We start from the raw sequence: 17,603 nt of genomic DNA, 5'->3' as shown, positions 1-17,603 counted from the left end.
CTGGGGCTAGATATCTACAAAGAACTTTCAGACCTAGAACCCTGGGAACATTAATTATAAGGTATTTACTAACTATCTGGGACTTGATTTAGATTCATTTTGAGTATTTTATTTTTTTAGATATGCAGAGCTGGATCCACAGAACCTAGTAATAGGCATCAGTCAAAAATATATTTCTCAAGAGCAAATGGATAACATTTTCCACAAGAAATTTGATGGTAGTCAAACTGTTATGCTTCGTGTTTCTAACTTCAGCTTCTCTTAACAATTCTCCCTTTCTCTGCCTTTCACTTCTATTCTTGTCTATTTTTAATCTTTTTATACTAGCTCCTTTGAAAGCATTTAAAAGGAACTTTTTGTTGGTAAACAAGTATACTGAAAATCACCACTTATTATAAGCTTCCCTAAGGCAGAGATCAGTTCCTCCCTTGTAACATATTCGTAATAGTACCAGCAAATCCAGTTTCTTTGAGGATTAAAGAAAATGATCTACTGGATGACTATTCACATAGTATATGTTCAGTAACTGTTAGGTATTATGATTGTTATTAGTTATCTCTGTATTCACAGCTCTGAGGGCCTCACACATAACAAATGCAGTCAGTGGATCTAATATATAAATATGCATATATAGTCTAGTACTCTCTGAGGGGACTCTGCCTTTGTTTTTTATTTAGCAACTCTAAATGCCACATGGTTTTTACATAGTGGTGACAAATCATTATGACAAGGGTACATCCTAGATGAACCAAATGTGATGTTGACTTTAACTGTTACCAATAATAACTTGGAAAATTACTATTTTCACTAGAAGCTATTACCAATAGATTCACAAAGGAGTCAACTAATAGCACCATTTTATTTTAAAAGGCTAAATTAACAGTTTGAAAGATTTTACAGATACATCAATGGAATGGAAAGTTAATACAAAATAAAAGGCAGTCTCATTTTCTGCAGCATCTATAGATATTGTATTGAAGTGCTTAAATTATAATGGGGCTAGTAAAAGCATTTTATGAATTATTGACATTTTCAATCTACACACTCCAGGATGAAATTCATTAGGAGGTGATAATTTTGGAAACACATTATATAAAGCCATTGTAATACAAGGTGCTTGAGTGGCACTTTTTTCACTGATGCATGGGTATCATTTGAAAAACATACTTTAGAAGCTGAGCTGCAGAGATTACCTTTGTCTTTCATTAAATAAAGGATTAGCACTTTGTTCACTGCAAGAGACAGATGTCTGTCAGAATTTTTGATATGTAATATACCAAAAAATTAATGAACTTCATAGATCTTTTTATTTCTGTTTATTAAAGTGCTTCTGTATTTTCTTGGTGGATGTGAAATGGAAGAAGAGAGAATTTTCTCTGCTTCAGAATAATAATTAACAGGACATGAGGTATTCAGAACTGGTTTGTTTCTGGTGATAAGGAATATCTCGTTTCCTTGGCCAAGAAATGAGGAACCCATTTTTTCTATTATTTTATCTTCTCTGGAGATATGCTTTGCGTCACCATTCTCAGGCTTGATAGCACTGAAAAGTATGACATTCAGTTCCTTTCTTTGAAAATACCACAGCGCAATTCATCATTGCATAGAGGCGTAAGAAATATTAATTGAGCTCTTTCTGTGTGCTGGGCATTGAAGATGCAGTGATGAATAAGATCAAAACTTGGATTTGAATTCCAGCTCTGCTACTTATTAACAAAAGATCTATGCATCTTTGTGCCTGTTTTGTCATTTCAAAAGTTAAGATAATGAGAATATCTACCTCACAGGGTTGTTGTAAGATGATTAAATTAGTATCATATGCAATATGTGGCATGTGGTACATACTTAATTAATGTTAATTTTTATAACAGACACAGTGCCTGACCTTAGGGAGTTTCCATTGATGTTATTTTTCTCCTCTAAAGTACACTCCTGCTTGGATTTGGTGACAGAAAGGAAATGGAGAGCAAGAACGCAACAAACTGTGTTTCACTGAGTTTACATGTTGTGAGAACCAGTGTATGATATTAGACAAATGACAGGACTCTGCCACCTACCAATGTTGACCTTGGTCAAATCCTTTTGAGTTTCAGTTGACTTTTCTCTGATATGGTAGTAACTAGCACCATATCACAGTGTTGTTTAAAGAATTAAAGCAAGTGAATTATATGAAAACATTTTGTTTACTTAGAAAGTACTATACTGATATAAAATATTATTGTGAACTTTTGGTTATCCACTTATAGATGATTTTGTTTGTAGATAATGCACGGGCAAATTTTCATCAAAGACTGATTTGTTTATTACTTACTTAGTTAGCCTTTCTGCCATCTCCTTAACTGCCCAACTGGCCTGTGATAAGTGTACCCAAATGTATTTTACTAGTCTAAGCCAAACGTAACCAAGAAAATAATTCTGTTCAAAATACTGCTACATTTCAATGATAAAAATATTTGTTTATAAATTATTTAATATTTCATTACTATCCTATGCTACTCATAAGTATCTTTTTATTTATATATTACAGAGATCCAGAGGCATCATTGTATTATAACGTTCGACTCATTTGGAACCTTTAAATCATAGATAGAAAATGTGTTGTATGACTTGCAGTTTAAAAGAAAAGGAATTTTAAGCTACATTAGAATTAGAGACAATTTCATAGTTCTTAGTTGTAGCAATTTAGTTCTAACAATTTTTGGCGTGCAACAATTTTACTTCTCTGTAATTTGCAACACAACTTGAAAAAACTTGGCAATGCATGCATATGCTCTCTCATCTATACCTTTTCTAATTAAGGAACACAATTCAAAAGTATTGCATATAGTACAAATATGGACAGAACTAATATAGAACTAATAACATCTTATTTTTCTAAACAATAACATGACTATATTATATCTATTTTATGAACTGTTGGGGAATGAAGGGAAAATTTACTATTCTTTTTTTTTTTTTCCTGTTTCTTCCTTTTATACAGAATACAATTACCCTTAGTCTGAATTTGTCATTTACTCTAACCACAGGATATAGCTTGAGACGTTAAGGGGGACAAAGGACAACAAGGAAATCACTTTGAGGAAATAGATAAATATATTTATGGAGGTTGAATGGACAATAAAAATAGTTTGGGGGTTAAAAGTGAAGAGAGAAAAGGAGAGAAACTAGTTCCAAGGAAGTTTGGACATGAACAACGGCAGCTATAATGTGGAATTCAGGATATCGGACCAGGCTGAAGACAAGAGGTCCTGACGAAGGCCTAGCAGAGTTGTCATCATACAATTCATTTATTTATGGTCTCATAACAGAGAGGAGTAAAGGGAGTACTTTCCACTTGTGTTTTTAGATTGTCACAGGCTGTTTTATAGCAACAAATTTTTCTTGCCAGTATAACCCTCAGAACCATTCATATACTTTTTCTTCTTTGCCTTTTTTTTTTGGTCTGGTTTTACATTTAATGAGTTGAAGAAACAAACTGCTTATAAATTTTACTTTCCTCCCCATCCATTAAAATATTCAAAGACATCATGCAGATATGCATTGCATGTATGAATCTATATAACAAGTCCAGATTCTCTTTTGCCACGTTTTTCTTTTTACTACAAGCTTAAAATATCGAGAAGCAGAATTAATCACCTCTATGTGGATTTTGTATTAATTCAATAGCTGTTCATCAAGTATGTATTATGTGCCAGGCATTGTGAGCTTGTGAAGGATACAGTGGTAAGCATGTTTTCTGTATGCAGGCAATTTGTTTGTTTGCATGTTTTTTGTTTTTTTTTCAGGTGAGGGAAGCTTCTAGAATCAGAATTAGATGATGGACAATCACTGGCCAATCCTAAATGTTACTAAGCTTTTCAGTTTCGAATCATGTTTGCCTTGCCAGTTTTTGTTGTGGGAGTATGATTTGTGTGTACTTACTTCAACTAAAGTTATAGGATATTTTACTTTAGTCTTGAAACTAGCAAATAAATGATGAATGGGCTACAGCCAGTCATGACATAGGCAAGACCATAATAATTTTCTCCGAAGTACAACTGCCTAATAAATCTTAATTTTGAGTCACCAGCGGTACCAGAGGCACACTTTACTTATGCTACAGTTCATGCCAGTTTCTTCACATTAGACCAGGACCAGAGAATTAAAAGTTAAATTTTACCTAATGACACTTGAGAAAAAAAGAGGTAAAAGTTGTTTGAAAAATAAAAATGTCCATTAAATTGTAAGATAGTATTTATACACTATAATAAATATCTTATCAATACTTTTTACCGTATATGCCATCTTCCTCATTAAGTATTTGTTGGAGAGAGAAATACGAATCACCAAGAAGTTAGGGCAATTGCAATCTAAGTTGAAGAATTTGATGTGGAATACGACTAAAGTTGTGTGAGCGTACATTTTATGTTGTAGAATATAAATACCTTCATATATAATCCAAAGGATATATATTTAGAGCTATTTCAAGGAACGAAATTAGTTCTAGAAATCCCTTTATAGGCTAGTGCTTGAAAAACGTCAGCTTTAGTGTAAGATTCCACTCCCAGCTTCATTGTAAAATGGGCCTCAAGTCCAAACTTTTGAGACTATTCATTAAAAAATTTTTTTTTTGCACTTTTGAAATCACATTTAATTCATTATTTTCATGGGCATTAGTATAATCTTTTATGTTACTTTTTTTAACAGTTGGCTTTTGATTAAATAATTTTTTTTAACATCTTTATTGGAGTATAATTGCTTTACAATGGTGTGTTAGTTTCTGCTTTATAACAAAGTGAATCAGTTATACATATACATATATCCCCATATCTCTTCCCTCTTGCATCTCCCTCCCTCCCACCCTCTCTATCCCACCCCTCCAGGTGGTCACAAAGCACTGAGCTGATCTCCCAGTGCTGTGAGGCTGCTTCCCACTAGCTATCTATTTTACATTTGGTAGTGTATATATGTCCATGACACTCTCTCACTTCGTCCCAGCTTACCCTTCCCCCTCCCCGTGTCCTCAAGTCCATTCTCTACGTGTGCGTCTTTATTCCTGTCCTGGCCCTAGGTTCTTCAGAACGATTTTTTTTTTTTTTTTTAGATTCCATATATATGTGTTAGCATACAGTATTTGTTTTTCTCTTTATGACTTACGTCACTCTGTATGACAGACTCTAGGTCCATCCACCTTACTACAAATAACTCAATATCGTTTCTTTTTATGGCTGAGTAATATTCCATTGTATGTATGTGCCACATCTTCTTTATCCATTCATCTGTCGATGGCCACTTAGGTTGCTTCCATGTCCTGGCTATTGTAAATAGAGCTGCAATGAACATTGTGGTACATGACTCTTTTTGAACTATGGTTTTCTCAGGGTATATGCCCACTAGTGGGATTGCTGGGTCGTATGGTAGTTCTATTTTTAGTTTTTTCAGGAACCTCCATACTGTTCTCCATAGTTGATGTATCAATTTACATTCCCAACAACAGTGCAAGAGGGTTCCCTTTTCTGCACACCCTCTCCAGCATTTATTGTTTGTAGATTTTTTGATGATGGCCATTCTGACCAGTGTGAGGTGATATCTCATTGTAGTTTTGATTTGCATTTCTCTAATGATTAAGGATGTTGAGTATTCTTTCATGTGTTTGTTGACAATCTGTATATCTTCTTTGGAGAAATGTCTATTTAGGTCTTCTGCCCATTTTTGGATTGGGTTGTTTGTTTTTTTGATATTGAGCTGCATGAGCTGCTTGTAGATTTTGGCTATTAATCCTTTGTCAGATGCTTCATTTGCTAATATTTTCTCCCATTCTGAGGGTTGTCTTTTCGTCTTGTTTATGGTTTCCTTTGCTGTGCAAAAGCTTTTAAGTTTCATTAGGTCCCATTGTTTATTTTTGTTTTTGATTCCATTTCTCTAGAAGGTGGATCAAAAAGGATCTTGCTGTGATTTATGTCATAGAGTGTTTTACCTATGTTTTCCTCTAAGAGTTTTATAGTGTCTGGCCTAAGCTTTAGATCTTTATTCCATTTTGAGTTTATTTTTGTGTATGGTGTTAGGGAGTGTTCTCATTTCATTCTTTTACATGTAGCTGTCCAGTTTTCCCAGCACCACTTATTGAAGAGGGTGTCTTTTCTCCATTGTATATTCTTGCCTCCTTTATCAAAGATAAGGTGACCATATGTGCATCGGTTTAACTCTGGGCTTTCTATCCTGTTCAGTTGATCTATATTTCTGTTTTTGTGCCAGTACCATACTGACTTGATTACTGTAGCTTTGTAGTTTAGTCTGAAGTCAGGGAGCCTGATTCCTCCAGCTCCATTTTTTCTTTCTCAAGATTGCTTTGGCTATTCGGGGTGATTTGTGTTTCCATACAAATTGTGAAATTTTTTGTTCTAGTTCTGTGAAAAATGCCAGTGGTAGTTTGATAGAGATTGCATTGAATCTGTAGGTTGCCTTAGGTAGTATAGTCATTTTCACAATGTTAATTCTTCCAATCCAGGAACATAGTATATCTCTCCATCTATTTGTGTCATCGTTAATTTCTTTCATCATTGTCTTATAATTGTCTGCATTTAGGTCTTCTGTCTCCTTAGGTAGGTTTATTCCTAGGTATTTTATTCTTTTTGTTGCAATGGTAAATGGGAGTGTTTTCTTAATTTCACTTTCAGATTTTTCATCATTAGTGTAGAGGAATGCAAGAGATTTCTGTGCATTAATTTTGTATACTGCTACTTTAGCAAATTCATTGATTAGCTCTAGTAGTTTTCTGGTAGCATCTTTAGGATTCTCTATGTATAGTATCATGTCATCTGCAAACAGTGACATCTTTACTTCTTCTTTTCTGATTTGGATTCCTTTTATTTCTTTTTCTTCTCTGATTGCTGTGACTAAACCTTTCAAAACTATGTTGAATAATAGTGGTGAGAGTGGGCAACCTTGTCTTGTTCCTGATCTTAGAGGAAATGGTTTCAGTTTTTCACCATTGAGGACGATGTTGACTGTGGGTTTGCCATATATGGCCTTGATTTTGTTGAGGTAAGTTCCCTCTAAGCCTACTTACTCTAGGGTTTTTATCATAAATGGGTGTTGAATTTTGTCAGAAGCTTTGTCTGCATCTATTGAGATGATCATACGGATTTTCTCCTTCAATTTGTTAATATGGTTTATCACAGGGATTGACTTGCATATATTGAAGAATCCTTGCATTCCTGGGATAAACCCCATTTGATCATTGTGTATGATCCTTTTAATGTGCTGTTGGATTCTGTTTGCTAGTATTTTGTTGAGGATATTTGCATCTATGTTCATCAGTGATATTGGCCTGTAGTTTTCTTTCTTTGTGACATCTTTGTCTAGTTTTGGTATCAGGGTGATGGTGGCCTCATAGAATGAGTTTGGGAGTGTTCCTCCCTCTGCTATATTTTGGAAGAGTTTGAGAAGGATAGGTGTCAGCTCTTCTCTAAATATTTGATAGAATTCTCCTGCGAAGCCATCTGGTCCTGGGCTTTTGTCTGTTGGAAGATTTTTAATCACAGTTTCTATTTTAGTGCTTGTGATTGGTCTGTTTCTATTTTCTATTTCTTCCTGGTTCAGTCTCAGAAGGTTGTGCATTTCTAAGAACTTGTCCATTTCTTTCAGGTTGTCCATTTTTTTGGCATATATTTGCTTGTAGTAATCTCTCATGATCCTTTGTATTTCTGCAGTGTCAGTTGTTATTCTCCTTTCTCATTTCTAATTCTATTGATTAGAGTCTTCTCCCTTTTCTTCTTGATGAGTCTGGCTAATGGTTCATAATATTGTTTATCTTCTCAAAGAACCAGCTTTTAGTTTTATTGATCTTTGCTATTGCTTCCTTCATTTCTTTTTCATTTATTTCTGATCTGATCTTTATGATTTTTGTCCTTCTGCTAACTTTGGGTTTTTTTTTTTTTTGTTTTTCTTTCTCTAATTGCTTTAGATGTAATGTTAGATTGTTTATTTGAGATGTTTCTTGTTTCTTGAGGTAGGACTGTATTGCTGTAAACTTCCCTCTCAGAAGTGCTTTTGCTGCATCCCATAGGTTTTGGGTCGTTGTGTTTTCACTGTCATTTGTTCCTAGGTATATTTTGATATCCTCTTTGATTTCTTCAGTGAACTCTTGGTTATTAAGTAGTGAATTGTTTAGCCGCCATGTGTTTGTATTTTTTACAGATTTTTTTCCTGTAATTGATATCTAGTCTCATAACGTTGTGGTCAGAAAAGATACTTGATATGATTTCAATTTTCTTAAATTTACCAAGGCTGGATTTGTGACCCAAGATATGATCTATCCTGGAGAATGTTCCATGAGCACTTGCGAAGAAAGTGTGTTTGTTGCTTTTGGATGGAATGTCGTATAAATATCAATTACCTCCATCTTGTTTAATGTATCATTAAAAGCTTGTGTTTCCTATTTATTTTCATTTTGGATGATCTGTCCATTGGTGAAATCGGGGTGTTAAAGTCCCCTACTCTGATTGTGTTACTGTTGATTTCTCCTTTTATGGCTGTTAGTATTTGCGTTATGTATTGGGGTGCTCCTATTGGGTGCTAATACAATTTTTATATCTTCTTCTTGGATTGATCCCTTGATCATTATGGAGTGTCCTTCTTTGTCTCTTGTAATAGTCTTTATTTTAAAGTCTACTTGTCTGATATGAGAATTGCTACTCCAGCTTTCTTTTGATTTTCTTTTGCATGGAATATCTTTTTCCAGCCCCTCACTTTCAGTCTGTATGTGTGCCTAGGTCTGAAGTGGGTCTCTTGTAGTCAGCATATGTATGGGTCTTGTTTTATATCCATTCAGCCAGCCTGTGTCTTTCGGTTGGAGCATTTAATCCATTTATATTTAAGGTAATTATCTATATGTTTGTTCCTATTACCATTTTCTTAATTGTTTTGGGTTTGTTATTGTAGGTCTTTTCCTTCTCTTGTGTTTCCTGCCTAGAGGAATTCCTTTAGCATTTGTTGTAAAGCTGGTTTGGTGGTGCTGAATTTTCGTAGCTTTTGCTTGTTTGTAAAGGTTTTAATTTCTCCGTCGAATATGAATGAGATCCTTGCTGGTTAGAGTAATCTTGGTTGTAGGTTTTTCCCTTTCATCACTCTAAATATGTCCTGCTGCTCCCTTCTGGCTTGGAGAGTTTCTGCTGAAAGATCAGCTGTTAACCTTATGGGGATTCCCTTGTAGGTTATTTTTTGCTTTTCCCTTGCTGCTTTTAATATTTTTTCTGTGTATTTAATTTTTGATAGTTTGATTAATATGTGTCTTGGTGTGTTTTTCCTAGGGTTTATCCTGTATGGGACTCTCTGTGCTTCCTGGACTTGGGTGACTATTTCCTTTCCCATGTTAGGAAGTTTTCAACTATAATCTCTTCAAATAATTTCTCAGTACCTTTCTTTTTCTCTTCTTCTTCTGGGACCCCTATAATTCGAATATTGGTGCAGTTAATGTTGTCCCAGATGTCTCTGAGACTGTCCTCAATTCTTTTCATTCTTTTTTCTTTATTCTGCTCTGCAGTCGTTATTTCCACTATTTTATCTTCCGGGTCACTTATCCGTTCTTCTGCCTCAGGTATTCTGCTATTGATTCCTTCTAGAGAATTTTTAATTTCATTTATTGTGTTGTTCATCACTGTTTGTTTGCTCTTTAGTTCTTTTAGTTCCTTGTGAAACGTTTCTTGCATTTTCTCCATTCTATTTCCAAGATTTTGGATCATCTTTACTGTCATTATTCTGAATTCTTTTTCAGGTAGACTGCCTATTTCCTCTTCATTTGTTAGGTCTGGTGTGTTTTTACCTTGCTCCTTCATCTGCTGTGTTTTTCTCTGTCTTCTCATTTTGCTTAGCTTACTGTGTTTGGGGTCTCCTTTTCACAGGCTGCAGGTTCGTAGCTCCTGTTTTTTTTTGGTGTCTGCCCCCAGTGGCTAATGTTGGTTTAGTGGCTTATGTAGGCTTCCTGGTGGAGGGGACTGGTGCCTGTGTTCTGGTGGATGAGACTGGATGTTGTCTTTCTGGTGGGCAGTTCCACGTCTGGTGATGTGTTTTGGGGTGCCTGTGACCTTATTATGATTTTCGGCAGCCTCTCTGCTAATGGGTGGGGCTGTGTTCCTGTCTTGCTAGTTGTTTGGCATAGGGTGTCCAGCACTGTAGCTTGCTGGTCATTGAGTGGAGCTGGGTCTTGACGTTGAGATGGAGATCTCTGGGAGATTTTCACCATTTGATATTACATGGAGCTGGGAGGACTCTGGTGGACCAATGTCCTGAACTGGGGTCTCCCACCACAGCGGCACAGCCCTGATGCCTAGGTGGAGCACCATCAGCCTGTCGTCCACACAGTTCAGAATAAAAGGGAGAAAAAAAAAGAAGGAAAGAAAGAAAAAGATAAAAGAAAATAAAATGAAATAAAATAAAATAAAGTTATTAAAATAAAAAATAATTATTAAAAAAAGTTTAAAAAGTAATAAAAAAAAAAAGAAAGAAAGAAAGAAGAGAGCAACGAATCCAAAAAACAAATCCACCAATGATAAGAAGCGCTAAAAACTATTCTAAAAAAAAAGAAAAAACAGAACAACAACAACAACAAAAAAGGACAGACAGAACCCTAGGACAAATGGTAAAAAGCAAAGCTATACAGACAAAATCACACATGGAAGCATACACATACACACTCACAGAAAGAGAAAAAGGGAAAAAAGTGTATATATCGTTGCTTCCAAAGTCCACCTCCTCAATTTTGGATGATTCATTGTCTATTCAGGTATTCCAGAGGTGCAGGGTACATCAAGTTGATTGTGGAGATTTAATCTGCTGCTCCTGAGGCTGCTGGGAGAGATTTCCCTTTCTCTTCTTTGTTCACACAGCTCCTGCGGTTCAGCTTTGGATTTGGCCCCGCCTCTAAGTGTAGGTCGCCTGAGTGGGGTCTGTTCTTCCCTCAGACAGGATGGGGTTAAAGTAGCAGCTGATTCGGGGGCTCTGGCTCACTCAGGCCAGCGGGGAGGGAGGGGTACAGAGTGCGGGGCAAGCCTGTGGCGGCAGAGGTCGGCATGATGTTGCACCAGACTGAGGCGTGCCATGTGTTCTCCCGGGGAAGTTGTCCTTGGATCACGGGACCCTGGAGGTGGTGGGCTGCACAGCCTCCCGAGAGGGGAGGTGTGGATAGTGAACTGTGCTTGCACACAGGCTTCTTGTTGGCTGCAGCAGCAGCCTTAGCGTCCCATGCCCGTGTCTGGTGTCCGCGCTGATAGCCACGGCTCGTGCTCGTCTCTGGAACTCCTTTAGGCAGCACTCTTAATCCCCTCTCCTTGTGCACCAGGAAACAAAGAGGCAAGAAAAAGTCTCTTGCCTCTTCGGCAGGTCCAGACCTTTTCCCGGACACACTCCCAGCTAGCCGTGGCGCACTAGTCCCCTCAGGCTGTTTTCACGCAGCCAACCCCAGTCCTCTCCGTGGGATCCAACCTCCGAAGCCCGAGCCTCAGCTCCCAGCCCCCGCCCACCCCGGCGGGTGAGCAGACAAGCCTCTCGGGCTGGTGAGTGCTGGTCGGTACCAATCCTCTGTGCTTTAATCTCTCCGCTTTACCCTCTGCACCCCTGTTGCTGCACTCTCCTCCGTGGCTCTGAAGCTTCCCGCCTCCGCCACCTGCAGTCTCCACCCGGGAAGGGGCTTCTAGTGTGTGGAAACCTTTCCTCCTTCACAGCTCCCTCCCACTGGTGCAGGTCCCATCCCTATTTTGTCTCTGTTTTTTCTTTTTTCTTTTGCCCTACCCAGGTACGTGGGGAGTTTCTTGTCTTTTGGGAGGTCTGAGGTCTTCTGCCAGCGTTCAGTAGGTGTTCTGTAGGAGTTGTTCCACATGTAGATACATTTCTGATGTATTTCCGCCATCTTGAAGCTCCTCTGATTAAATAATTTTTAAGGTGCTTAGTTATGCTTCTTCTAGTTGTCAGTCTGAACTCAGGTTTGTTAGTAATCTAGCCATAGCATGAAGTGCATCTCTTAGGTAAAGCTTTTAACTGACCTGTAATGAGGCATACAGTCCAGTGAACACTACAGTTACTTGATAAAGATCCATAATTGAGAATGATGATACATTTTAACAGTATGAGTATCATAGAGTTTTTTTAAGAGTCCTAGAAATATTGTTAAAGATAAGATTTGTAAATTAATGAGATAAGGAATCTTAAAAAGATAACCCCATTTACAACTTCCTGAGCATAACTTTTCATATATACCATTTTTGTTTTCTAACACGTGTGATACTGAGCTTTCAAAAGAAGTCAATGGAGAGAAATGAGTGTGATTTTGCCAACTATTGAAGACATGAGCTTAGGTCAATGCACAAAAATCTCACCTAAAAGTAACTATCCAAAACGGTATTTCTCCCTTGTTTTAAAAATTTCCTGTAGTTTTATTTATTGTGCATAGTAGCTCAATTTATCCCTTCCACTGAAATTATCTTAGATTTGTATCACTTGCAATCTGTGATTTTTTTTCAAAGTTTGCATTATGAACCCCTTCTTTCCTGACTCTTTCTCTCTTTTTTCCCATTGATTCTTTTTTTTTTCTTGTTGTGATCTAGGCAAATTGTCTACAATGAGACAAATGTTTATAAGATAAAGAAGATGCTGCTTGATGAGTTTCATGAATACGTTATAATTTCCCTGAATTTTCCCTGACTTGTATTAGTCAATATCTTAAAATAATAATGGAATCTAATTTGAAAGATACATAACCATAATGTGTTTGAGGATACTAATTTATTCTTTTAAGAGTTTGTTGAAAGACTCACTTAAGAATTTCAGAAAAGCCCAGGGGAGGTGGCTCATTATTTATATTAACCTTTGGATACAGATTTTTCTGAAAGACAGTATTTTTCCACAATAATATAAAATATCGTTGAGTGGGAGGAATAGAACTTTCTTCAATAAGGATTCTAAATATGTTTATTCAGAATGAGAGCATTCCCTGTTAATGTGTCACCCCATGAAGTACATTTCTCATAATACTGACAAGTTATAGAAAATATTAGGCCTTAGGAAATGAATTACAGAGTAGTTTCTTCTGAAGAGATCAATTCTTGAGATGGGTAAAAAGCAAGACTATTATGTTAAATAGTGATATAAACTATAATATTTAATAAATGAGACTATCCCAGCTATCTGAAAGCTTTCTATGTATGGTTACCAACCTGTCTTTCCAATGGAAAATATTTGTGTTATTATTATGAATATTGTATTCCCTATGTCTATAATTTGGAATGGTATGTTTATTCAGTCTTAGCTTGATTAACTTTTGCCTTATTTTTTCCAAGTTTGTACTGTATTTTTAAGCTTATAATGTGATTGTTTCTTAAAAAATAATTTTATAGAGGAATGGGTTTTTTAAAAAAACATAATGTTCAATAAAGCAAGTATGAGTGAAATGAGTTATTTACTTTCAGTTTGGAAGAGGTGAATAAAAAGTGCTTGGCCAATATCGTACCATTAATCTATTCTCTTTTCTTCTTTCTCTCTTTACTTCTCTCTCTCCAATAGAAGTGGAACAAAAAGGTAATTAAATACCTTTCATAAATTATATACTATTTATAGGCTAAGTTATTTAACAGTTTAACATCTAGTTAAAATAATTTTGTTATTAATTCTTATCTATTTTATGAAAATTTATTTACTACTTCTGCTGCTCAACTTCACTTTAGTCTGTTGTACTGACCAGTGCTGGTTTGATTTTTTTAATCCTAAAACAGTTTAATAGTGTAAAATTTTCAACCGTGCATTCTATTCCTCTTTATTTAAGCAGTTAGAAAAACGGTAGATGGTTTTGGATAGTAACTACTTTAAATTTGTTTTTATTCCTATACTAGATAATTTTCCATAGCTCTGGTGTGGTTCCCCTGTTCCTTTAATTTTTAACTATTAGGGGAAAAGGGGAGATGGTTTTCTAAAATACCTTAAAATAAATTGCTTTAGTAACCAAGGGCTGATTATTAACTAACATAAAGTTTATATACAATTTTGACAATAATACCTCCCCATCCTTTATAATTGTAGACATCATATTAGAATCCTGAGAAATTCTTCTAATAATCAATTTTATTATTGAGTATAATTAGATGATGGCCCTCTATCCTTGCTATGGAAGATTTTGATAGTTAACTTTTCCCCTAAACTTTTCATTTTTCCAAAATTAAAACTTTGGGCATTTTAATAATGTACTTTCCTTTTTAATAATCTGTAAACCCTAGCTGAGTTTCATCTTAGATTGTTTTCCATTGGATGTAGGTTTATAGTTGTTGTTAAAGAGCTAATCACTAATACCAAGAGAATAATACTTTAATCATTAAAATATGGGTCAACATCCAAATTTCTTGTGATTTCCTAATTTCTCCTCCCAATACACTTCTAATCATTTCAAACATAACAGTGGACTGCATGATTATTTTTCAATGTGTTTGCTCTGCAAAAATATTGGAGCACTGTTTCCCATAGTAGGTTCAGCAGAACATTACGCCCCATCAGGCTCTGTAGAAAGGGTTCCATGATCAAATTAGTTTGTGAAATTTGCTCACCCTCCCCACTTCCATCTTGGAGATTCACTAATGTACCTCAGCTATGAGAATCCTGATATTATGTTTAATATGATATTTCTTAAACACATATGGCTAGGAATCCCTGGTTTCTTTCTGTGTAATATGTGGCTAAATCACTTAAAACAGGTGCTTCAAGGACCTCCCTTTGGGAAACATTGCTTTTTAGCCCCTTCATTACAGATCAATCAGCCAAGTTTTGTTTTTTTACCACCACTCATATGATGTGCTACTGAATCATACTAAAAATCAACTGAATCAGATAATTTCTGCCCATTTTCAGTCTGAAGTATGAGCAGCAAAATATTGTAGCAAGTAATCTTGTTTTTTAATGTTCTTCTCATGTAACAGTAAAAGGTACATGTTTTTAAGTTCCAATACTACTGTATTTAACAGGACATTTTTAACTGATTAAAATCTAGATCTTGGGTTCTTCTCTGTAACCTTTCACCTTTTCTTCTTTCTTTATTCCTTCTTTCCTTTCTTTTTCTTCCTTTCTCTTTTTCCTTCCAGTATCCATCCATCACTCATTTTTAATTGTGTGGGTTGCATGCTCTGTGTGTGCTATAGCAGCTTTAAGAGCTTTTTTCCTAGAAGGCTCAGTGGCCTGTATTACAGGGCTTTTCTTTTCCCTTATTATTATATTTTAATTACTGTTGTATTTTCATATGCTTCTTAATAAGTATAGAATAGTTAATAGTGTCAGAATGAAAACAACATCTTTAAAAATTCCAAATAAGATATATAAAACCATCACATATAAAAATTTATATTTGCTATATGTCTATAGAATACATAGACATAAGTCACATTTATATATATAGCATATCCAAAATTATTGTAACACACTTGCAAAGGTAAAAAGCAAAGGAAAGCACAGCCACTCTTTAAAAGGCCAAATTTTTTTAGCAAATGAAATCAAAATGATTATGAACAAATGTCAAAATTAATGTGGAAGACTACTTTATGTTCTCAGAAGAATACAGCAAAATAATTAAGTGGTGGTGGGTATTTCTTGTTAGAGTTGAATTCCATTTGGTGAAAAATAAGAATATATGACAAAATATTAAAATTAATACATTTATTCTTTTGACTCTTTCCCTTCCAACAGTTTTTCTTTGTCCTGGACTACTAAAAGGAGTATACCAGAGCGAACATTTGTTTGAGTCCGACCACCAATCTGGGGCATGGTGCAAAGACCCTCTGCAGGCTTCTGACAAGATTTATTATATGCCCTGGACCCCCTACAGGACTGATACCCTGACTGAGTACTCATCCAAGGATGACTTCATTGCTGGAAGGCCAACTACAACCTACAAGCTCCCTCACAGGGTGGATGGCACAGGATTTGTAGTGTATGACGGAGCTTTGTTCTTCAATAAAGAGCGCACCAGGAACATAGTAAAGTTTGATTTGCGGACTAGGATAAAGAGTGGAGAGGCTATCATAGCAAACGCCAATTACCATGATACCTCCCCTTACCGTTGGGGAGGCAAATCTGACATAGACCTGGCAGTGGATGAGAATGGGCTATGGGTAATCTATGCAACAGAACAAAACAATGGTAAAATTGTCATTAGTCAGTTGAACCCTTACACCCTACGGATTGAAGGGACATGGGATACTGCATATGATAAAAGGTCAGCTTCCAACGCATTTATGATATGTGGGATTCTGTATGTGGTCAAATCTGTATACGAGGATGATGACAATGAGGCCACAGGGAATAAGATTGACTACATTTACAACACCGACCAAAGTAAGGATAGTTTGGTGGATGTACCCTTTCCCAATTCCTACCAGTACATAGCAGCTGTGGATTACAATCCCAGGGACAACCTTCTTTATGTATGGAATAACTATCACGTCGTGAAATATTCTTTGGATTTTGGACCTCTGGATAGTAGATCAGGTAAGTTTGACTTTTGATGGTACTTTAAGGGGAAATATTTACAACTTGCTCTTAGTAAGTTGATTGTATATTTTGATTAGACATCCTTTTGTGGTCTTTCTTCTGGCCTGTGTATTGAAAGTTATTCATTGTCTTTTCAGCTAAAAAATCGTTGCTGTTAATCGCTTTCAACTTTAAAAAAGTATAGACATAAGAAACTGACTCTTCCTCCTCTGTGCAGCTAGTCTCCAACCTTCAGCCCTTCTTTGAAGGGCATTTTCATTATCAGCTAGTTAGTTCTTTGTGTAGTGAAGTACACAAAACCTTTGCAAAAATAGAATGCCATCCCATCTAATTAATTGTGACATGCCCTGCGAAGTGCTCTCCACTTGGAAAATGTCAAAGGGTTGGCTTGATATAATTCTTCAGGAGGCCTGCACCAATATATTCAACTCACCAAGAGCATCATATATGACCACCCCTACTGGGAATATTGTCGGTTTGACTGTACATATGTCTGAGTGTATCTAATTAATACATACAGAAAAATGTTCATAACTGATACAGACAAAAAAATAGATCTCAATTTTATAAGAAACAGGAGTGCAAAACTCAGCTTTGAAAAAAATGAGACAAGCTTTAATCCCCATTCTTTAAAATTGTATTTTTCCTCTCTAGGACATACTGTTTACTTTTAATATTGTTTAAAGACAGTCATAAATTGCTTTATCTTTTATATTTCTATTTGCACAAGTGCGCAGGATTATCTTAGTCTAGAAGTTAAATTATTTTAACTAGCAATAATATTGTTCCTCCTGATAAAGTATAATGGAAAAGTAAGTTATAGGTGTCTGAATTTTGATAGTAATGTAGCAATTCATAGTTTAATTTTTTTCTTCTAGTGCTTACATGTTAATATTTCTTATTTTCTGCATTGCTTTTACTAGCATGTCATTCTGCTTACTAACTTACTTCACTATATACATATCTTCTTATACAATTAGATTTTAAGTGCCATAGAGCCAGTAATCTTGTCTTACTCATGAATGAATGCCTTTCCACTTCTCACTGTGATAGAATGTGAAATTGGGTGGCATTTTCTCTAATCCCTGTAAGAGTGACAGCAATTC

General features: G+C 35.8%; 1 protein-coding gene across 6 annotated transcripts in view; it reads left to right on the top strand.

Moving 5' to 3' along the window:
- ADGRL3 (adhesion G protein-coupled receptor L3) overlaps positions 1-17,603 on the top strand; it is a 563,136-nt gene that overhangs the window by 234,456 nt on the left and 311,077 nt on the right. For all 6 annotated transcript variants that reach the window (XM_068542874.1, XM_068542873.1, XM_068542871.1 and 3 more), the window contains one exon: positions 15,694-16,494. In XM_068542874.1, the coding sequence (XP_068398975.1) occupies positions 15,694-16,494 (801 nt within the window). The remainder of the gene's footprint in view (positions 1-15,693; positions 16,495-17,603) is intronic.

Source organism: Eschrichtius robustus, chromosome 4 (genome assembly GCF_028021215.1).
Source record: "Eschrichtius robustus isolate mEscRob2 chromosome 4, mEscRob2.pri, whole genome shotgun sequence".
Classification (NCBI taxonomy): Eukaryota; Metazoa; Chordata; class Mammalia; order Artiodactyla; family Eschrichtiidae; genus Eschrichtius; species Eschrichtius robustus.
The sequence above is the reverse complement of the archived record's forward strand: the minus strand, read 5'-3'. Positions and strand labels throughout refer to the sequence as shown.